This window comes from Balaenoptera ricei, chromosome 8 (genome assembly GCF_028023285.1).
Source record: "Balaenoptera ricei isolate mBalRic1 chromosome 8, mBalRic1.hap2, whole genome shotgun sequence".
In the NCBI taxonomy this organism is placed as follows: Eukaryota; Metazoa; Chordata; class Mammalia; order Artiodactyla; family Balaenopteridae; genus Balaenoptera; species Balaenoptera ricei.
The window spans coordinates 69,898,065-69,918,852 of NC_082646.1; the positions used below are offsets into that span (position 1 = coordinate 69,898,065).

Genomic DNA, 20,788 nt, shown 5'->3' on the forward strand with positions numbered 1-20,788 from the left:
ACTAAGCTCCTGTGAGAGCTAAGGCACACTGGGTAGCTTGCTAGAAGGAACGCTGAATGAATGCTGAGTGTGTCTGGGTGTGCCGTATGCTGGGAGGCATGTGAGTGAGCTTTCTGATGCTTGTGGGCTTATCCCTGATATGTGTGCAAAGGGTGGAAGAGCGTGTGCTTCTGTCTGGGACAGGCTTGTGTGGGACGTGTGCCTGGGGTTTACATGCTTTCCTTGGGAGGGTGCCTGTGTAATGTATATTTGAGGGCGTGTGGTGTATATATTTGTGAGGTCTGTGTAGTAGGATCGGGAAGATGTATCCCTGTGTGTGTGTGTGTCCTGCCAGCCAGGGAGAATCTTTTTTTTAAAACTAATGCAGCCTCGTGCTCCAGTGTCTACAGTATGGAGCCCCAGAAGTGGGATCATGGGGTCATAGGCCTGTGGATTTTAAACGTTGGTAGAGTTGTCAATTGTTTGGGCTGCCTTACTTACTTACTTACTTACTTACTTACTTACTTACTTATTTATGGCTGCACTGGGTCTTCATTGCTGTGCGTGGGCTTTCTCTAGTTGCAGCGAGCGGGGGCTACTCTTCATTGCAGTGCGTGGGCTTCTCATTGCAGTGGCTTCTCTTGTGGAGCACGGGCTCTAGAGCGCAGGCTCAGTAGTTGTGGCGCACGGGCTTAGTTGCTCCATGGCATGTGGGATCTTCCCGGACCAGGACTTGAACCTGTGTCCCGTGCATTGGCAGGCGGATTCTTAACCACTGCGCCACCAGGGAAGCCCGAGAATCATTTTTTGGTTAAACAAACAATGCACAGTTATTGAGAAGAGGCAAGTATCTGTGCATGTGTATATGTGTGTGTTTGAGAGAGACCCTGACAGGCCGTGCCTGTGTTGAGGGCACTGCCGATTTTCACCTGCCCAGAGAAGCACAGCTGGGATCTCAAGTCATTTTTTCCAGATTGTTGGATGGAATTTCCATTCATACATGGCTGTGTGATTTCCACAATGAGGGGATGCTCTCTCCCTGTGACTATCTCATTCTGCTCCTAACCCCATTAGATACTCAAATTCAATTTTATTTTCCAACTTTATGCCCGTGAGCAAAAGGTCATCATTTTGTTAGCTTCTGTTCTTTTCCACATAAACATGCTGCAAGGGAGAGCGTCCCTTATGAGCAGCTCCCTGGCTATCCAAGGTTATCCAGGGTTCTGTCTGGCAACTCTGCCACCCCTTGGTGAGGAAGAGCCTGGAGGGCAGGTAGGCTTTGCCTGAGAGGCCAGGCCAGGCCAGCTTCCAGGACAGAAGGTCTTTGGGCTGAGCTTTCAGGGATCAGAGGTGAATGGGGGAGGGGAGGAGGACATGGGGGTGCTGCTCAGCCGTGCCCTAATGAAAAGGTATTTCTTCCAGCACCTTCTGGGTACTTAACTTGCTAAACGTCAAGGGGGTATAATAGAAAGATGACACCTTGGCCCTGCCTGCCCGGAGACAGGACTATACATAAGCAGCAGAGAGGGCTATCAGAAGCCCCTTGTCAATGCAAACACGTGTGGTTCCGACACTAAGTGCAGCTGACTGAAAGAGACTAATTGGCTGCATTTATTGGGCTGTCAGCCGTGTCAAGCATGGTGCTAAGCACTTTGTGAATATGTGGCCAGCCCAGAGCATCCTGGTACATGCATCTTCCTAGTGAAGCCAGGCCAGCTCTATTGTGTCACTTTTCACCAATCAATAAAGTGTGAATCCATTTCATTATATTTTTTAAAACTATGATTCAGGGTTTGCGAGGGTTGGGGGGGAAACAGTGGGCACTGCAAGCCCATGTCTCATGCCTTATTTTGAGCTCAATTATAGGCCATCAGAAGGCTGTTGCTGGTTTAATTTCTACTGCAGGCAGTTTTGTTCGTGTGAGGGAGAAAGGAGGAGGCATTACATAAAATGGCATCAAGGCATGTCAGGGTTTATGGGGTGTTTTGCTTTATCAAGTTAAACAGGCACAGAAGCAGGCCTCAGAATTGGCTGTAAGACACTGACTGAACTACAGAGAGAGTTCTTCAGGGAACAGTGGATCGAAGTGAATCAGGATGCTGTGTGAGGTGTCACTGAACCCAGATTTCTTTTCCATTCTGTGTACCAGCATTTAATTCTGCATGTAGTTGAAGATGAGGTTTGATGTCTGTAAACAGCCTCGTAAGACAAGGACACAGATTCCAGTAGCCCGGTGTGAAAATTTTACATATGTTGAAGCTGAATTTGGAAAAAGTCCTGGTTTATCCACACTAGATCTTTTTTAAATGGTATTTTAATGTTTTTCTTCCTTTTTTGCTTTGATAGTTCATTCTTCTTAATCTAATCCAGATACACTCATGGCCTTTATCCAGCTCTACCTTTCCTTCTGTAAAAGTATTTTGCAAGGACGCTAGTTTCTGTGGCTATTGGGAATGTGAAGAAAAGGTTGTGGAAGTTCGGGCAGGAGGGTCGAGAAGGCAGGTTTCAGCTGAAACACTAATGCTTGGAGGATCCCTCTTGACACATCTCAGTCTTTGTGGAAGATGGATTTGCTCTGACAGCCTCTTGCCCTGCCCAGACTGCCTTCCAAGTGTCTGGTAACTGATTGTGTAGGGACCTGATAAATGCATCTCCCTCCTCACCCCCATTAGAAGGTCTTCCTGAACGCCAGCACTCCTTCGTCGGTTCCCACGCCCACACAGTGAGGTTTAAACTCCAGACCAGCACTCAGTTGACCAAGGGCAGCCACTGTCGCTCCAAACGGCCTCCTGAACATGCCTGTGCTCTCCTACTCTGCCTTTTTGCTCCGGCCATTCCTCCCACTGAAGAGGTCTCTCCTCTGTGTCCAGCCAAATCCTAGCTGTCCTTTAAGTTCCAGCTCAAGAACCCCTCCCCCTGGAAGGTTTCCCTGACCCTCTCAGCTGAAAGTCCTTGTTCCTGTCCTGCACTCAGCACTTCCTCTCTGCAAGGGGCCACCATGTAATTAATTATCCATGACACATTTGAGAGGGAAAGGGGATCCTACTGTAATAATTGAGCTGGGACCTGAGGCATAAACCAGGAGGACTGTCTGGGGAAAACTGTTCTTGCATACCTGTTCATCTACCCCATTTTACTCTAAGTTCCTCAAGGTCCAAAACTATGTCATATGTTCCACAGTGTTTGCTAAGTCCAACACAGGGGCTGGTACATAGAAGGCACTGATTAATGAAACAGAGAAGAAGGAGAATGAATTGATGGGAAGGGGTAGACAGATGATGGATGGATGCATGGGTGGGTGGATGGATGGGCAGATGGGTGGGTGGGTGGATGGATGGACGGATGGATGGATGGGTGGGTGGGTGGATGGCAGTTTGGGTGGGCGGATGGGCGGGAGGATGGACCTCCAAAGTGCTTACCCTTTTCTCAGAGAGTAAGCTAGTCACCCAAGGACTGTACTACTTACTTAAAAGCTCCTCTAGTTAAACGTTTTTTGAAAACTCTCCCTCTGAATTCTCCAAGTTGACCTCAGTTCTTCCACCCCAGCCGCCCCAGTTAAATGTGTTTCTCCGCTTCCCTCCGTGGCCCCAGCTGGAGGGCAGACACACCCTGGCCCTCATTTCCATTTGGTTTACTGTGGATTTCTCCAGGAGGCAAACAGTGTGCTTCCAGCAGAATGTCTTCCAATAAAGAAAGAAAAGATTCACCATCCAAGAAACAGCCGACTTGTTTGGAATAAACACTAATTGCACTTAAGTATGAATGGTACAGTCCAGTCCCAGGAAATCAGGAGCCTCTTTTCACTTCTAGCAGTATCTCGTCTCTGGATTCATTTCTTAAACGCCAGTAACTTTCTCAGTATCAGGAATGCTAATCAGTTTTTTGTATTTTTCTAATGCATATTTTTCTCTCTTCCTCCCAACCCTCTCCCCACCCCCGTTTTCAGAAACGAGAAGGAATCCTCCAGTCTCGGCAAATCCAAGAGGAAATAACTGGTAACACAGAGTATGTCAACAGCATTGTTGCCAGCGATTCTGTAATGGAACACAGATGTTTCTCCGAAATTCATCCATTTGCTGATATTTAGTTTTCATTTATTGGGATTGCAAGAGGGATTAGACTTCAGCCAATGATTATAGTTTAGCCTTTTCCGTGCATTCAAAACATGCCTCTCAATGCTTAAGGTACAAACTTGGGTGGGGAAGTGGGGAGAGGGAATTAACCGTGATTGAAAAATTCTAATTTTGTGGCACTCCAGGAAAGAGTGTGCCCGAAAAAGCCAACCAGCATGAAATCATCATGCCATAAACATGGGGTTGAATTTAAATTGTTAACCTTCAAAAGGACATTTTTCTTCCTTTTCTGAATCTGATTTATATGGCCACATGCCATGACCCAGAAAGCCCCTCTCTACCTTAGGGTGGTGGATTGTTTGGGGGGTTTTTTTTTGTTGTTTTTTTTTTTTTTCATTTACATTAAGAAATTGGAATATCAGAACATGTAAGAGTTTTGTCATGGGAAAGAGAAGTTTTGTTCTCAAGCAGAAAGAGCAGGACGGTCGGTGTGCGTGGGTCTGAGATCCCTGGGCAGGCTTGAGCCCTGGCCGCACACAAAACCGGGCAAAATTCGTTTGTATCATCTCCTGCTTCCCCAACTCTCCTCTATATTCCTTTGAACAAGAAGAGCAAGTGGAAAGAGCAGGGGCACGTGAAGCAATGATTACACCTCCTAAAACCCCACACCCCAAAGGTGGAGGAGGAAACTGTCCTTGGTCTACCTGGCTTGAACTCCAAGTTCATCATTCTTCCCAGTACACTACCCGCAAGTCATTGCTTAATAGGTGACAGATGTATAGTTGGAATAAACCAACATAATAAGAACCAAAAACGTATTGAGAAAAAAATGTATTGAGCATTTAGTATATACTAGAAATTATGCTAAAATCTTTCTATATATTAAATCATTTAATGCTCACAACATCTGATTGAGTTGTTTACCATAGTATCCTCATTTTAAGGATAAGTGACCTGGAGCCCAGAGAGGTTCAGTAGCTTGCCCAAAGTCACACAGCGAGCAAATGGCTTTGTAAGATTTAAAACTAAGTAGTCTGACCCTAATGCTTGTGCTCTTAATACTTTGCTGCTTCACTGCTATGAGTATGGTTCCAGTTCCTGCCCTCTTTGAGAAAACCTATTCTAGGTCAATGGCAGGTGCAGCTTGGGTGGGTATCACAGGATGGACAGGAGAGAGCCCAACCTGACCTCCCCAAGCCGATACCCTCAGCAACTTGGGCAGTGAAATGCCACATTGGGATGGTACCTGAGCTCTGCTCCTAAAACATGGTTGGGAATCCTGAATCTCTGAGTCCAATATTCTTTCTCAACTGTAAGCAATAATGTGAGTTTATTTAAGGCAAGAAATAGTCTTTTATGCATCACTTACACCAGGCTTTATGCAAACACCAGTAAATCTATAAAGCAGAGGGGAAAAATAGGTGATAATGTGGTAAAGACCACCCATAGTTGGAGACTTAGTGCAGAATAAAATGCCAAGGAAGGAAGCTTTTGGGGATCTGCCACCAAGGGTGAGGAGAGAAGAGTCATACTGTTTTCTTTCTCCTTTTCCCGCAGGGCTCTTTCTGGAAGGCATGGTGAGTTGCATAAGAGTGTCCTCTGTTGCTGCTGACTGCCAATGGGGTCTAGTTAATTCTGCAGCAGCTGGGAAGAACAGGCACTCAGCTTGCTTCCTGCATGTGTGTCTGTGCCAACCTGGTGACAGGGCCGGTTGGTAGGGAGGGTCAGCGCACTGGTGGGAAGAGGAAAAGTAACCACAGCTGCAGTCCTCTTGCAAGTGACCAGACCATTGACCCTGCTGGGCTTCTGGATGGGTCCTGGGCACTTGCAGGGCAGTCTTGCTCTAAGCATATTGTGGAAGTAAAGCAAGAGGTGTACGTATGCGCTCGGGACTGTCCCCTCTCCCCACTCTGTCCAGCCCTTCTAGAAGGTGCCTTTTTCCTCATCACACCTCCTACCTCTCTGGTTTCCCAGAACTTTGGGTTTGTTTATAAGGTCTGTGAATGTCCAAGATCACAATCACCATTCTGGCCATCTCAGATTTACTCATCAAGAGTAGGAGAGGCAGCCCAGGACCACGAACCCTCCCAGCCCCGGTTCCTCTTGGAGATTTCTCATTCCCAGTCACAGATCCCTCCACTATTTCACCTCTCAGATCAGAGGACCAGGGGGGCTATAGCAAGGGAAATCCCTGCAGGGGGCATGGCTTCACTATTTTCTATGATTCTGTATTTACTGTGGATATTAAAATATTCCGATCATTCTAATAATAACTCAGATCAGCAGATACTTCAGAGTTTACAGAGCACGTACCTTCTTGTCTTTCATCCTCATAACCCACCTGGGGGAGGTTCATGTTCAGTGGGCCTTTTTTTTATTATTATTTTTGGCCGCGTCTTGGCATGCGGGATGCTAGTTCCCTGACCAGGAATCGAACCTGTGCCCTCCACAATGGAAGCGCGGGGTCTTAACCACTGGCCCGCCAGGGAAGTACCCAGTGAGCATTTTATGGAAGAGGAAAGTGAGGCTAAAAGGACTGAAGTGACTGGATCCCTCAAGAGGGGGAGCTCCCCTTCTGTCCTGGGGCTCTGTAGCTCCCAATCCGCTTATCTGCCCTCTGCCAGGAAGCATGTCTTGGGCATGTTGGTTTTGAAAATTAGGGAGTGATTTGATATTTGGATGACATTCTGCTTCCAAAAAGCTTCAGAAACACTTTAGAATCATGACTAAATCATGATATCAAAGAATACAAGTGGTAAAGAGAAATGACCAGTTCCAAGTCAGACTGCCTGCCAGAGCTCCTCAACCCCAGCTCAAAGAGGGCTGATGTAGAGGGTGGATACACACTTACATATACACACAGAGAGAGAAAAAGGCCCCTAAGATAAGAATCAACCCCAAATCTCTGCCCAAACCCAGTTTCCCAGCACAGTGTCATACCCCAAAGAATTCCCACCTGAAGCTGACCATGTGGCCTGTAGAGCCTCGTGGCTGGGACCTGGGGTGGCATCAGCTCTGGGCTCTACTTTACATCTTCCTCTTTTTTCAGAACGTGATGCCTTTGACACCTTGTTTGACCACGCACCAGACAAGCTGAACGTGGTGAAAAAGGTGGGAAAGAGGTGCCTGAGAGGGAGGGAGGGAGGGGGGGGAGCGAGATGTAGAAAAACATTAGGAAAACCCACCCCCTGCAGTTTGCAAGCTTCCCGAAACTGGTGTCATCACCAGATCACCACAAACACAGAGCTTTCCTGCTTGATGTCCGTTTTACCTGTCTTGTTTTCACTGGATGCCTTATCCAGTCCCTTTCTTCTCCCATTGGGATGACAGCATCTCTTGGGGGTTTCTGAGGCTGCAGTCCCGTGTCTCCACACCCACACTGAACCCCACCATCCCTGCTCCTCGCACAGACCTCCCTGTGTCTCCCTGGCACCGGTACCTGCACCTAGGGGGACTGGAAGGAGGGACCCAAGGGGGTCATTTCTCCTCTGGCCCCCTGAGCCTGGCTAGGACACTCCGCCTGTCACTCTGCCCTCTTAGCACGGCCTGCTCCTTGCACAGTTCTGGACCGGGCCATTGGAATCGCACAGTGTGTGGGACTGCCGGTCCTGGGGGCCAGCCTTCCCTGTGGACTCAAGGAGTTTCGCAAGAGCCTTACAGGCTGCTCAGCCTCACTCCGCTCGGCACAGTGATCCCGGGCCCAGCGCTCTTGGCTGGGTCTCGTCCTATGTCGTCATGGTTGAGTCACAGGGGCGGCCTCCATGGTGACAGTCTTCATCTCAATGTCTGGCTTGTGCTTTTCTTCTAGACGCTCATTACTTTCGTGAACAAGCACCTGAATAAATTGAACCTGGAGGTCACGGAACTGGAAACCCAGGTGGGTGACGGCCCCGTGTGCAGGGTGGGGGACAAGGCCCCGCTGGACAGCCACTGTTCCCAGTGCCCCAGCCACATTGCCAGGAGGGCTTTCCACCCTGATTCTGGAGCTTTTCCGGGGAAGGGAGAGGGGATTCTCTTCCACTCAGAGGGGTGAACTGCATGGAATTTCTCTGAATTCTTTCCAGTATTTTATTTTGAAAATTTGCAAGAATATTATCATAAATCCCCATGTACTCTTCACGCACATATACCAATTGTTAACATTTGGCCATATTTGGGGTTTTTTCTCTCTCGCCACCCCTAAATACCTCAGCATACATCTCTTAAGGACAAGTATATTCTCTTAGAGAATCACAATATAGTAATCAAATTCAGGCAGTTTTAACATCAATACAATATGTTAATCTATTTAGGTTAAACCATATGAAATCACTGATATTTGACTACTCTTGAATGTGTCACATGGTTCAAAGAAATACAGTTGTCCTCATATTCTCACCTGATGCATTTAGTTGTCATGTCTCTTTAGTTTCTTTTTAATAGAGAACAAATTCTCAGCCTCTCTTTGCATAACATCAACATTTTTGAAGAGTGTGGGCCATTTAGTTCATAGAATGCCTCTGTTTTTCTCCCTCATGATTAGAACCAGGTTATGCGTGTTCAGGAACAGTACCATGGAGGCAATGCTGTGTTCTTCTCAGGCAATTTTTTTTTTTTAATATATATATATTTTTGGCTGTGTTGGGTCTTCGTTGCGGTGCATGGGCTTCTCACTGCGGTGGCTTCTCTTGTTACGGAGCACAGGCTCTAGGTGCGTGGGCTTCAGTAGTTGTGGCTCGCGGGCTCTAGAGCGCAGACTCAGTAGTTGTGGTGCTCGGGCTTAGTTGCTCCGCGGCATGTAACATCTTCCCGGACCAGGGATCGAACCCATGTCCCCTGCACTGGCAGGTGGATTCTTAACCACTGTGCCACCAGGGAAGTCCCTTCTCAGGCACTTCTCTCCATCATTTCTGTTCCTGGTGGTGGTAACTTTGATCACTTGGCTAAGTGGGCATCCCCCAGATTTCCCTACTGTAAAGCTCCTCCCCCCACCCCCCGCTTTATAATTAATAACTAATCTTTATTAGGAGATACTTTTAAGACCGTGTAATGTATCCTGTTTCCCAACCTCTTTTCATTCGTGATGAACTTCTAAAGTGTGGTTTTCTTTTGAACACAGGGGCACCTCCTTTTATTTTTAAAGGCAATGCCCGGGTCTGTGACTGAGATCTGCCTGGGTGTGTCTGGACTCTGGAGGCAGCTTCATATGCTCTTCAGGAGACAGGGAACGCGCTGCAGAAGCAATGATTCCTGGAGAGGGCTGGAATGAGCTCTCCCTTCCCCATGGGCAGGGAAGGGGTCTCTGCCGAGCATATCTGGTGTCTATCTGCGAGTTTTACCACCAAGTCATTGGAACCAGCAGTCAGGGGTGGGAGCAGTCTAGGTCAGTGGTACTCACAGCTGTGAGTAACCCTGACCCTAACCCAGGGTGGTCCCCTGAGTTGACAGATTAGTTTCTTTCATTCTCAATCCATTCCAGCCACAGCCAGAATTAGGCCCAGTTAACTAGTTCCATGGGCAGGCCTTGATTTTGACACCGTTGCTGGGGTCTATTTCCCATTGTCCACCCTGTGGTGGCCTGGGATGAGTCATGCTCAGGCCCTACCAGCCAGATGGATGGAAACAGGGAGGAAGCTGCTTCTAGGTCAAGTTCGTGCTCCAGGTTGTTTGCCCATAACCAAGGTTGAGTCACAGGCCCACCAATCAGTCACCCAGCAGAGCTCAGACACTGGGCCCAGCCCAGACGGAATACTAATTCCGTCTAGTATTTTTAAAGTTTCCTAAGATGATTCCAAGAACTTTGGCCTCTTGTGAACTCTAGTAACTGTTGTTTATACAAATATTTGATGGCCCTGCCTCCTTTGCAAGGTTCTAGAATATCAGATATGCATCTGACCTCTGTAACTTTGCTCAGGCCATTCTCCATACCCAGAACACCTACTCCTTTCAAATTTCCCTCATCCCACAGGTGCCCACTGTCTCTGCAAAGCCTGCCTCAATTGCCCAGCGCACACATACCTTCCCCTCTCTTGAGCAGAAGACCTGCACCCCTCTGCTTGGCCTAGGCAGCTGTTGTTCCTCAGACCAGGTTCTCAGTTGATCTGGCCTCTACTGTCCTTGATGGAAGGAACCAGCTCTAAGCCTCTTGCCATGGTCCTGAGCACACAGTTGTGCTTTGTCAGCAAGAGCCAGTACATTGTATCCTGACTGCTTTGTTGTTTTCCCAGATAGAAATAGCAGTAGTTAGTATGTGTTAAGTGTTGCCTACATACCAAGCAGTGTTCTAGGCACCTTACACATATTTACTGGTTTAGGCCGCATGATAACCCTATGAATTAGATACTATACTATCATTGTCCCCATTTTACAGGTGAGAAAAATGAGGCACAGAGAAGCTCTGTAACTTGCTCAAGTCACTCAGTTAATAAGTGGTAGAGCTAGAGGCCAGCTCCAGAGCACATGTTCCTAACAGCTATACTATGCTGCCTCTCAAGCAGTAATAAGGCGAGGGTGAGAGGGGAGAATGCCCAGGCCGGTATGACACTAGATCTTTCTCTGTTCATAAAGCAGAAGTCGCCCTAGTAGCCTCATGCCGTTGGCCTTGGACATCCCCTTTCCCTCCTCCCTCTGCCCTCCCTAGCAAACTCCTGCTCATCCCTCACGTCTCCATCCAGGCAGCGCCTCCTCCAGAAGCCTTCCCTGTTGCCTTCAGCGGGATGAGTGACCTTTGTCAGTCTCATGCAGGCCAGCATGCTTCCCTCCATCAGAGCAGCGGCTGCATTTCCCCCACAACAGTCTCGCCACTGTACCATGAGTTCCTCCAGGGCAGGGGCCACACCTGACCCACCTCTGTGGTCCCTGTGCCAGATCAGGGCTTGGTACATAGTCGGTGCTCAATAAATACTGGACCAATTGAGATCAGGACCATGGGCTTGTGGCTTCTGTGCTGGACCAGCCAGACATGGGGCAGGCCTGCTGCAGAGCAGAACTTCCTGCCTTGGGCTACTGCCCCTCACCCGCTGCCAGCAGCCTGCCTGGGGATATACCCTTTGCGGGGGTCAACACGGAAGCTGATGTGCCCCTGGCAGGGCCTGGGCTGGGGTGCTCAGGGGCCCAGTGCCTTCACCTGTCTCTCTCCCTCCAGTTTGCAGATGGGGTGTACCTGGTGCTGCTCATGGGGCTCCTGGAGGGCTACTTCGTGCCCCTGCACAGCTTCTTCCTGACCCCGGACAGCTTTGAACAGAAGGTTAGGGGAGGTGACATCACGGGAGGCCCCAGCCCACATGCCCGACCCATCCTCCCACACCTCTGCTGGGGCCATCTGGGGAAAAGGCGGCGGCTTCCCATCTGCCCAGAGTCTTCAGTGGTTGGATGGGGGGCTCATTGTGATGCACAGCTGAGCTGGGACGCGGCTACCTACAGGCCACTGAGCACCCTGAACAGCTTTCCCTCTCCTGCACCTTGGTCCCCTAGCCGTATGCTCCTGCCTGGGGCCACAGCCCAGCCTCATCTCTCCCCAGAGGAGACAGGGAAGGTGGCTGCAAGGCTGGTCAGACCTGAGGCTGGCACTCAGCCGATTTCTGATGCCTCTCACAGGCTGCCCCAGCCCACCCGCTCAACAAGGGGCATTTGGTCCCAAGCAGAAACCCTTCTCTGCCTCTTGAACATGTCTTGCTGTCTGATCCTTTCAACTGTGGGCACTTATGTCCCTGAGTTTACAGTCCTGGCAGTGACACAAGAACACAGTAAGACAGGGAGAGGATTTTTAACTCCTCTGGGAGTGCTTCACCAACAGCAGGCCGGGCCTGGCTCACACTCTGCGTAGCCGGCCCAGTTTGGCAGCCTCATTTGTCCTTCAAAAAATGGCCTCATTTTAGCTCAGCCCCTGCCCCGCTGGCTACAGTGCTGGTTCCTTCACTTTCCAGGGACAGGTCACAGGGAGCCCCAAGGGTCCAGGAATGAGTGTGCAGCACCTCACGCACTGCCTTTCTCTCTCCAGGTCTTGAACGTCTCCTTTGCCTTCGAGCTCATGCAAGACGGAGGATTGGAAAAGCCAAAACCACGGCCAGAAGGTACTTTGCTCTTCCCTGGGTTGGTGACAATATGGCAAGACCCTCCCCTGCACACAAGTTTTCAGGGCACAGAGCAAGGCTCATGTTTGATACCAGAGGGAAGACTATCTTTTCTGAAGGCTTCTTTGCCATTTGCAGGGGAAGGTGAGACAGGGTGCAGCTGCTCAGTCCTGGGCATCCTTTGCGAGCTGCAGATCACACAGCCTCAGGGTAAAAAAAAAGAACCTGAAATCCCACACATGGGGTCATAGGGATAAGGGCCCATGCAGACGTGTCACAGAGCAGAGGTGCTGCTGCAAGAACTGTCCTGGCCTGGTTTCCAGGTTCTTCTGTGCCTGGACAGGGTGCTGACCTGCCCAAGAACTATTTCCCAGGTAGGCAGGGGTAAGATGCAGGGGTCATCACAGGCAGCTCTACTCTGAGAATAATTCCCTTTCCTGCCCTTTGCTCGCTCCAACTCTGCCCAAGGACAAGGTTTGATTTGTCAGGTTTAGGTTGCAAATGTTAAGGCTGAAAAAATACAAAAGGAGCAAAATGCTCCAGCAGCCCTCCCATGCTTGCGCTTGAAGCAATGTGTGCATTTGTAGGGGGAGATGGTAAGACTTGGGCTAAACTGGAAGGACCAGGTAGGGCTTTTGTATTTATTTTTCTTTTTTCTTTTATATTGGACTATAGTTGATTAACAATGTTGTGTTAGTTTCAGGTGTACAGCAAAGTGATTCTGTTATACATATACATGTATCTATTCTTTTTCAAATTCTTTTCCCATTTAGGTTATTACAGAATATTGAGCAGAGTTCCCTATGCTATACAGTAGGTCCTTGTTTGGTATCTATTTTAAATATAGCGGTGTATACATGTCAATCCCAAACTCCCAATCTATCCCTTCCCTCCACCCTTCCCCCTGGTAACCATAAGTTCATTCTCTAAGTCTGTGGGTCTGTTTCTGTTTTGTAAATAAGTTCATTTGTATAATTTTTTTTAGATTCCACATATAAGCGATATCATATGATATTTGTCTTTCTCTGTCTGACTTACTTCACTTAGTATAGTCTCCAGGTCCATCCATGTTGCTGCAAATGGCATTATTTCATTCTTTTTAGTGGCTGAGTAATATTCCATTGTATATATGTACCACATCTTCTTTATCCATTCCTCTGTCAAGGGACATTTAGGTTGCTTCCATGACCTGGCTATTGTAAATAGTGCTGCAGTGAACGTTGGGGTACATGTATACTTTCGAACCATGTTTTTCTCCAGATATATGCCCAGGAGTGGGACTGCTGGATCATGTAGTAGCTCTATTTTTAGTTTCTTAAGGAACCTCTGTTTCTTAAGGAACACTGTTCTCCACAGTGGCTGTACCAAGTTACATTCCCACCAACAGTGTAGAAGGGTTCCCTTTTCTCCACACCCTCTCCAGCATTTATTGTTTGTAGACTTTTTGATGATGGCCATTCTGACTGGTGTGAGGTGGTATCTCGTTGTAGTTTTGATTTGCATTTCTCTAATAATTAGCAATGTTGAGCATCTTTTCATGTGCCTCTTGGCCATCTGTACGTCTTCTTTGTAGAAATGTCTATTTAGGTCTTCTGCCCATGTTTTGATTGTGTTGTTTGTTTGTTTTTTGATATTGAACCACATGAGCTATTGTAAATTTTAGAGATTAATCCCTTGTCAGTCACATCATTTGCAAATGTTTTCTCCCATTCTTTGTCTTTTCTTTGTCTTTTCGTTTTGTTTATGGTTTCTGTTTCTATGCAAAAGCTTTTGAGTTTAATTAGGTCTCATTTGTTTATTTTTGTTTTTATTTCCATTACTCTAGGAGGCAGATCAAAAAAGATATTGCTGCGATTTATGTCAAAGAGTGTTCTGCCTATATTTTCCTCTAAGAGTTTTATAATATCCGGTCTTAAATTTAGATCTTTAGTCCATTTTGAGTTTATTTTTTGTGTATGGTGTTAAGGAATGTTCTAATTTCATTTTTTTACATGTGGCTGTCCAGTTTTCCCAGCATCATTTATTGAAGAGATTGTCTTTTCTCCATTGTATAGTCTTGCCTCCTTTGTCATAGATTAATTAACCATAGGTGCATGGGTTTATTTCTGGGCTTTCTATCCTGTTCCATTGATCTATATGTCTGTTTTTGTGCCAGTACCCCACTGTTTTGATGACTGTAGCTTTGTAGTATAGTCTGAAGTTAGGGAGCCTGATAAATACATCATGCCACTCCCTTCTGGCCTGCAGAGTTTCTGCTGAGAAATCAGCTGATAACCTTATGGGAGTTCCCTTGTACATTATTTGCTGCTTTTCCCTTATTGCTTTTAATATTTTTTCTTTGTCTTTAATTTTTGTCAGTTTGATTACTATGTGTCTCAGTGTGTTCCTCCTTGGGTTTATCCTGCCTGGGACTCTGTGTGCTTCCTGGACTTGGGTTACTGTTTCCTCTCCCACGTTAGGGAAGTTTTCAGCTATTATCTCTTCAAATATTTTCTCAGGCCCTTTCTCTCTGTCTCTTCTCCTTCTGAGACCCCCTATAATGTGAATGTTGCTGCATTTAATGTTGTCCCAGAGGTCTCTTAGGCTGTCCTCAGTCCTTTTCACTCTTTTTTCTTTATTCTGTTCCATGGCAGTGATTTCCACCATTCTGTCTTCCAGGTCACATATCTGTTCTTCTGCCTCAGTTATTCTGCTATTGATTCCTTCTAGTGTATTCTTTATTTCACTTACTGTATTGTTCAACTGTTTGTTTGTTCTTTAGTACTTCTAGATCTTTGTTAAACACTTCTTATATGGTCTTGATCTGTGCCACCATTCTTTTTCTGAGATCTTGGATCATCTTTACTATCATTACTCTGAATTCTTTTTCAGGTAGATTGTGTATCTCTACTTCACTAGTTATTCTTCTGGGGTTTTATCTTTTTCCTTCATCTGGGACATATTCCCCTGCCCTCTCATTTTGTCTAACTTTCTGTGATTGCGATTTCTGTTCTGCAGGATGCAGGGTTGTATTTCTTGCTTCTGCTGCCTGCCCCCTGATGAATGAGGCTGTCTAAGAGGCTTCTGCAGGCTTCCTGGTGGGAGGGACTGGTACCTGCCCACTGGTGGGTGGAGCTGGGTCTTGTCCCTCTGGTGGGGAGGGCCGTGTCAGGGGTGTGTTTATTGGGCAGCCGTCTACTCAGAAAGAAAGACTTTAAGCAGCCTGTCTGCTGATGGGTAGGGCTGTGTTCCCACCCTGTTGGTTGTTTGGCCTGAGTCGTCCCAGCACTGGAGCCTAGAGGCTGTTGGGTGGGGCCAGGTCTTGGTGAGAAAATGGTGTCCTCCAAGAGGGCTCACGCCAATGAGTACTCCCCAGAACTGCCGCCACTAGTGTCCTTGTCCCCGCAGTGAGCCACAGCCATCCCCTACCTCCGCAGGAGACCCTCCAATACTAGCAGGTAAGTCTGGCCCAGTCTCTTAATGTAGTCACTGCTTTTTACCCTGGGTCCTGGTGCACTCGAGACCCTGTGTGCACCCTCCAAGAGTGGAATTTCTGTTTCTCCAAGTCCTGTGGAATTCCTGTGATCAAACCCTGCTGGCCTTCAAAGCTAGAGTCCTTGGGGGCTCCTCCTCCTATTGCCAGACCCCCAGGCTGGGGAGCCTGATGTGAGGCTCAGAACTTTCACTCCTGTAGGAGAACCTCTGTTATATAATTATTTTCCAGTTTGTGGGTCACCCACCCAGCATGTATGGGATTTGTTTTTATCATGATTACGCCCCTCTTACCATCTCATTGTGGCTTCTTCTTTGTCTTTGGATGTAGGGTATCTTTTTTGGTACGTTCCAACATTTTTTTGTTGGTGGTTATTTAGCAGTTAGTTGTGATTTTGGTGTTTCCATAAGAGGAGGTGAGCTCATGTTCTTCTACTCCTCCATCTTGTCTCCTCTCCCCCAGGGCTTTTGTATTTAGACATTAGGATAGAGGAGTAAGCATCCCAGACAGGATGGCCATGTGAACAAATGTCCTGCCTGGGGAATGGGGAAGGGCTTAGCTTATGAGACAGCCAAGCATGTGGCTAAGCCATGACAGACCTTGGTCCAGTCCCTACCCCACCAGCCTTGGGCAACTTACTGGTCGTATTTTTCATGTCTATAAAAGTGGAAATCCTAGGGACATGCACATTATATGATTAAATGTGATGATGTCTGATGCACAGCAGCTGACACCTAATAATGAGTATATAACAGTTACCTATTTGGCTGGAATATTGAGTATGAATTGAATAATAGTTGATTACAGTGAAGCAAGTCCTGGAGGGACTTGATGCCAAGGCAGCAAGTTTGGACTTGATTCTGTAGGCAGTAGGAGTCATGGAAGTTTCTTGAGCAGGTGAGTGATGTGATCAGAGCTCTATTCCAGAGAGATGACTTGGAAGGCAGTGTGAAGAACAGATATTTAGATGCGGGGCACCATCAGCAGTACTGGGGAACCTAGGAGGAAAAACAAGCTTGGGAGGGGACATAAGAGTGTCAGCTTTGGAAACCTTGAGGTTGACACCTAGGCTTGACACAAGTGGAACTGGAGTTCAGGTAGAAGATCAGGGCTGTGGTTATATCACTGCAAGTCTTCCACTTGTTCCATTCTCTCTTGGTGTATAACAGGACAGCATGTAGAGAAAAGGGAAGGGTTAGGGACAATATCTTGTGGGAATGCCTTTACTTATGAAGCTGGAGAAGAAAGCAGGAAGACTGGAGGAGAGAGCTCAATTGTGAAGACATTGGTTGGTCCCTGTCTCATGACTCTTTCCAGACCTCAGTAACTATCAGCTCTGGTCAACAAAAGCCAATCCCTTAGTGTCATTTATCATCACCTTGTTCTAAGTACCTGGTCACTGCCAGAGGCAGACCTCTAGCAAGGCTGCTGTCCCTCATGGGGTTGTCTCCCTGCAAGGCTACTGTAGCCATCCTAATGCCTTTAGAAGTAGACCCTGAGTGTCCTGTGGCCAGCTGATAAGCACCCTGCTTCTGGGTAGGAGAGACATAGCAGGATAGTCCGGCCAGCATTTCCGTGTCTGTTTTCTTGAACTGCTTAATATGAAACTTCCTGGTTACAGATTGGAAGTACTCCTTCTGATACTTCAGTTTTCAAGGATTTATTTCCCTTAAGACAGTTTTCCCAATATCAATTAATTTATAGGGATATTTCAGTATATAGATGACATTTCTTGTATAAATATTAAACTGCTTAATATGAAATTTCCTGACCAATATGAATGGAAAAACACATCTGTTTTATTTGCTATTATACTGGGCACCATGCCCATGCTGAAAATTTCCAGTGTGTAAAAGAGAATTGAGATGTTATTTTGTGAGACCATACTTGGTGAGAGGTATACCCCAGCATTCATTTCTCTGCTTCTAACTGGGAGGTGAAATTCAGTAGTAAATGCTGCAGACTTTCAAAAGGGGCTAATCTGGGTAATTCTTTGAGGGTGTTTCAACATCAAACTGGATGTGGTAGAGGCATTTTTCATGGCAAATGTTTTTAAGGTCAGGAAAATGCATCCTCTGCCATGCTGTTTGACACTCAAAGCTCTGTTATACCTTGAAATCCCCTGGAAACTTTGGGTTTCCATCTCAGATGACTTTTGCTGCCTAGGCTTCATAACCTTTTAGTACCCCAATTAGTGTAAGCCAAGTGTTAGCAGCAAGTTCATGGCCAATGGAGCAGTTGACATATTGGCATGAAGCTGGTGGCTTTCTATTTAGGGTATCATACCATTTGTCTTCAAATGCACATGCCTACCCTGTTATCATCATTCAAGTAGACTCATCATTGAGTATCATTAAAACCCCAGCACAACAGACAGGTGGGGACTAGAAGAAGCTTACTATAAGGCAGGAATGAAGTCTGCATGTAAGACAGCCAGCAGGCTGATGGAATATCTAAAATACAAGGAGTCAAATAGCTGGGACCAAGCTACTTAAAACAATGCTGAAAATCCAGGCAGGTGAAGGCAGCTTAGTTGTAGATGATCAATACTATTTGTGGAATGATTTGGTCAGTGGCTGGAAATATGGGAAATGATTCAACTTCCCTTCCCCATTCCCTTAGGGATAGTGTACAGACCAGTGGCAAAAATTTTAAACACTGATAATATCAAGTATTAACAAACAAGGATGTACAAAAACTGCTGTTTCTGTTTGTCCTTATCAATACATTTAATATTTGTAATACCACTGTGGTATTAAATGCAGAATGATGGCCTCCCCCAAAATGTGCACATCCTAATCCCTGGAACCTGTTAATACCTTACATGGTAAAAGGGACTTTACAGATGTGATTAAGTTGAGGATCTTGAGCTAGAGAGATTACCTTGGATCATCTGGGTGGTTCCAGTGTAATCACAAGAAAAGAGGGAAGCAGAAGACTCATCAGAATGATATAGCATGAGAAAGATTCAACCAGCCATTGATGGCTTTGAAGATGAAAGGGGGCCATGAGCCAAAGAATGCTGGTAGCCCCTAGAAGCTAGGAAAAGCAAGAAAACAGATTCTCCCCTAGTGTCTCCAGAAGCGACCACAACCCTGCTGATACCTTGATTTTATCCCAGTGAGACCCATTTTGGACTTTGACGACATTTAGAACTGTAAGATAATACATTTGGATTGTTTTAAGCCACCAAATTTGTGGTAATATGTTAAAGCAACAATAGAAAACTAATATACCCTGTGACCAGCAATTCTACTCATAAGTATGCATGTCCATATACTAGGACCCTAGTCCAAAAATATCCATGATAAACTAAACTGGAGAGTGCATCCCCAGGGAACAAGCTAAATAAATTGGAGTATATTCATACCATGGATTATTACACAATGGCAACAATAAGAAAGAATGAACTGAGAAATCGCGTGAGAGACTTCTAGTTACTGTAGCATGAAGAGGTCAGTGATTATCCTCTGCAAAAAAAGCAAGTGTAAAACTGGACAAAATGATCAGAAACAGGCATTTCAAGGCACTGAATATTTACCAGACGTAGATAACAGATTGAGAAGCATTCTTGAAAAATGATAGAATATACTAGAATAATTATACCCCAATAAAACAATAAATTATACCTCAATGAAATTGTTTAAAGGATGAATCCTATAAACATAATTTTGAGTAAAAAAAAAAATCACAAAATAATATGCATAGTATGAGTATTTATATAAAGTGTAAAAATAGACAAAACTACAGTCTGCTGTTTAAAGGTGCATATGTTGCTGGTGGAACTATGAAGAAGAGCAAGGAAGTGATCACGATAAAAGTGAGGATTGTGGTTATCTTTGAAGGGTGAGAGAGGGTTGTGACCTGAATGCAGAGAGGAAGGGGGTGTTTCTAGGGTACTGACAATGTTCGTACCTGAGACATGGGTGGTGGTTACGTGAGGGTTCCCTTACAAGTATTTAAAACTGAACATATATATGTTGAATGTACTTTTCTGGATGCTTGTCATAGGAAAAAATTTTAATATGTAAAGAATATGGCAAAATCACCAGATAGGGTAGCAGGCCACCACGAAAATGACCAATAGCAAAGGATGGATTCTGTCTCAGTGGGGAATAGGGAGTAAACAGGAGAACAAGGCAGAGACTGAGGATGAGCTACATCCATTGGAGGTGGAATGGAGGCTGGAACATGATGGACATCTTGGGGGCTGGGCTTACCCTGAGTAGGCAGCCTGTGGCCACCCAACTTATTCCAGCCCCCACAAGCTGGTGGCCCTGAGCCACCAGGTTTCTTCCCACCTTGGTCAGGGAACTCAAAGATGGGGTTGGAGAGACTTCAGAGAAGGGAGGGGCCTCAGACTGGGATGAGACAGGCTGGGGTAGCCCAAATGGGTCCATGGAGGGCATGGCCACACAGGGCCATGTCCTCTTGTGTAAAGCCTGGGTTTCTGCATTAGCAGAGTTCCTCTTTCTCCTAGACTTCTGCACAAACTCATTTCGGATGGTCCTCTGATGGATGGGAATTGTCACCAATGCCACTGAGTGGGAGGAGCAAACCTAGAGCCCTTTCCCCTTGCCCAGAGGCCATTTTCTCCTCAGAGTGGTCTTGGGTCTGATTTGTCTCTTCCTTGGCCCCAGCCAGCCAGACAGCCTCTGCTCTCACTGTATATCCAGGTGCCCTACCATCCTGACTGCCTGCTCCCAGATAGGGACTCTGGGCCAGCACAGAGAAATGATCAGAGCAGTGCTAACTTGCTAATCACATAATTTATTAGCCCAGGGTTTTAAAGAGGCTCTATATTGCAGGGAGTCACAGATCATTCCCAGGAATCCAAAGCTCTTCTCCTAGCTGAGATGGCCTACCTACTGGCCTACCTGGAACTACCTGTGTGGCTATTGGTTTTCTTGAAAAGAACAGACAATAAGAGCAGTGTCTCTGACTGTAGTCCCCCCTCCACTTCACCAGGCCCACCTCATGGTGATCACCTGTAGGAAGAAGCAACTCAGATTTGCCAAGGAGCAGGGCTTAATCTTTGTGAATGGTACCCCCCTGGAGTTGTGCAGTGCATAGACTTAACAGCTATATATAACAGCTCTGCTACTAGGCAAAGATGGGAAAGTGGGAAGGAAACTACCATTTAGGGAGCCCTTCATATGTTCCAGGTGTTTTTTATAAAACCCAATTTTACCAGTGAGCAAACTGATTCGGAG

The 20,788-nt window shown here is 46.5% G+C and overlaps 1 protein-coding gene across 1 annotated transcript in view; it reads left to right on the forward strand.

Moving 5' to 3' along the window:
• Window positions 1–20,788, forward strand: part of PARVA (parvin alpha) — a 186,811-nt gene that overhangs the window by 146,417 nt on the left and 19,606 nt on the right. The window contains exons 8-13 of the mRNA XM_059931151.1: window positions 3,926–3,984; window positions 5,610–5,629; window positions 7,102–7,163; window positions 7,861–7,929; window positions 11,176–11,277; window positions 12,031–12,103. Of these exons, the coding sequence (XP_059787134.1) occupies window positions 3,926–3,984; window positions 5,610–5,629; window positions 7,102–7,163; window positions 7,861–7,929; window positions 11,176–11,277; window positions 12,031–12,103 (385 nt within the window). The remainder of the gene's footprint in view (window positions 1–3,925; window positions 3,985–5,609; window positions 5,630–7,101; window positions 7,164–7,860; window positions 7,930–11,175; window positions 11,278–12,030; window positions 12,104–20,788) is intronic.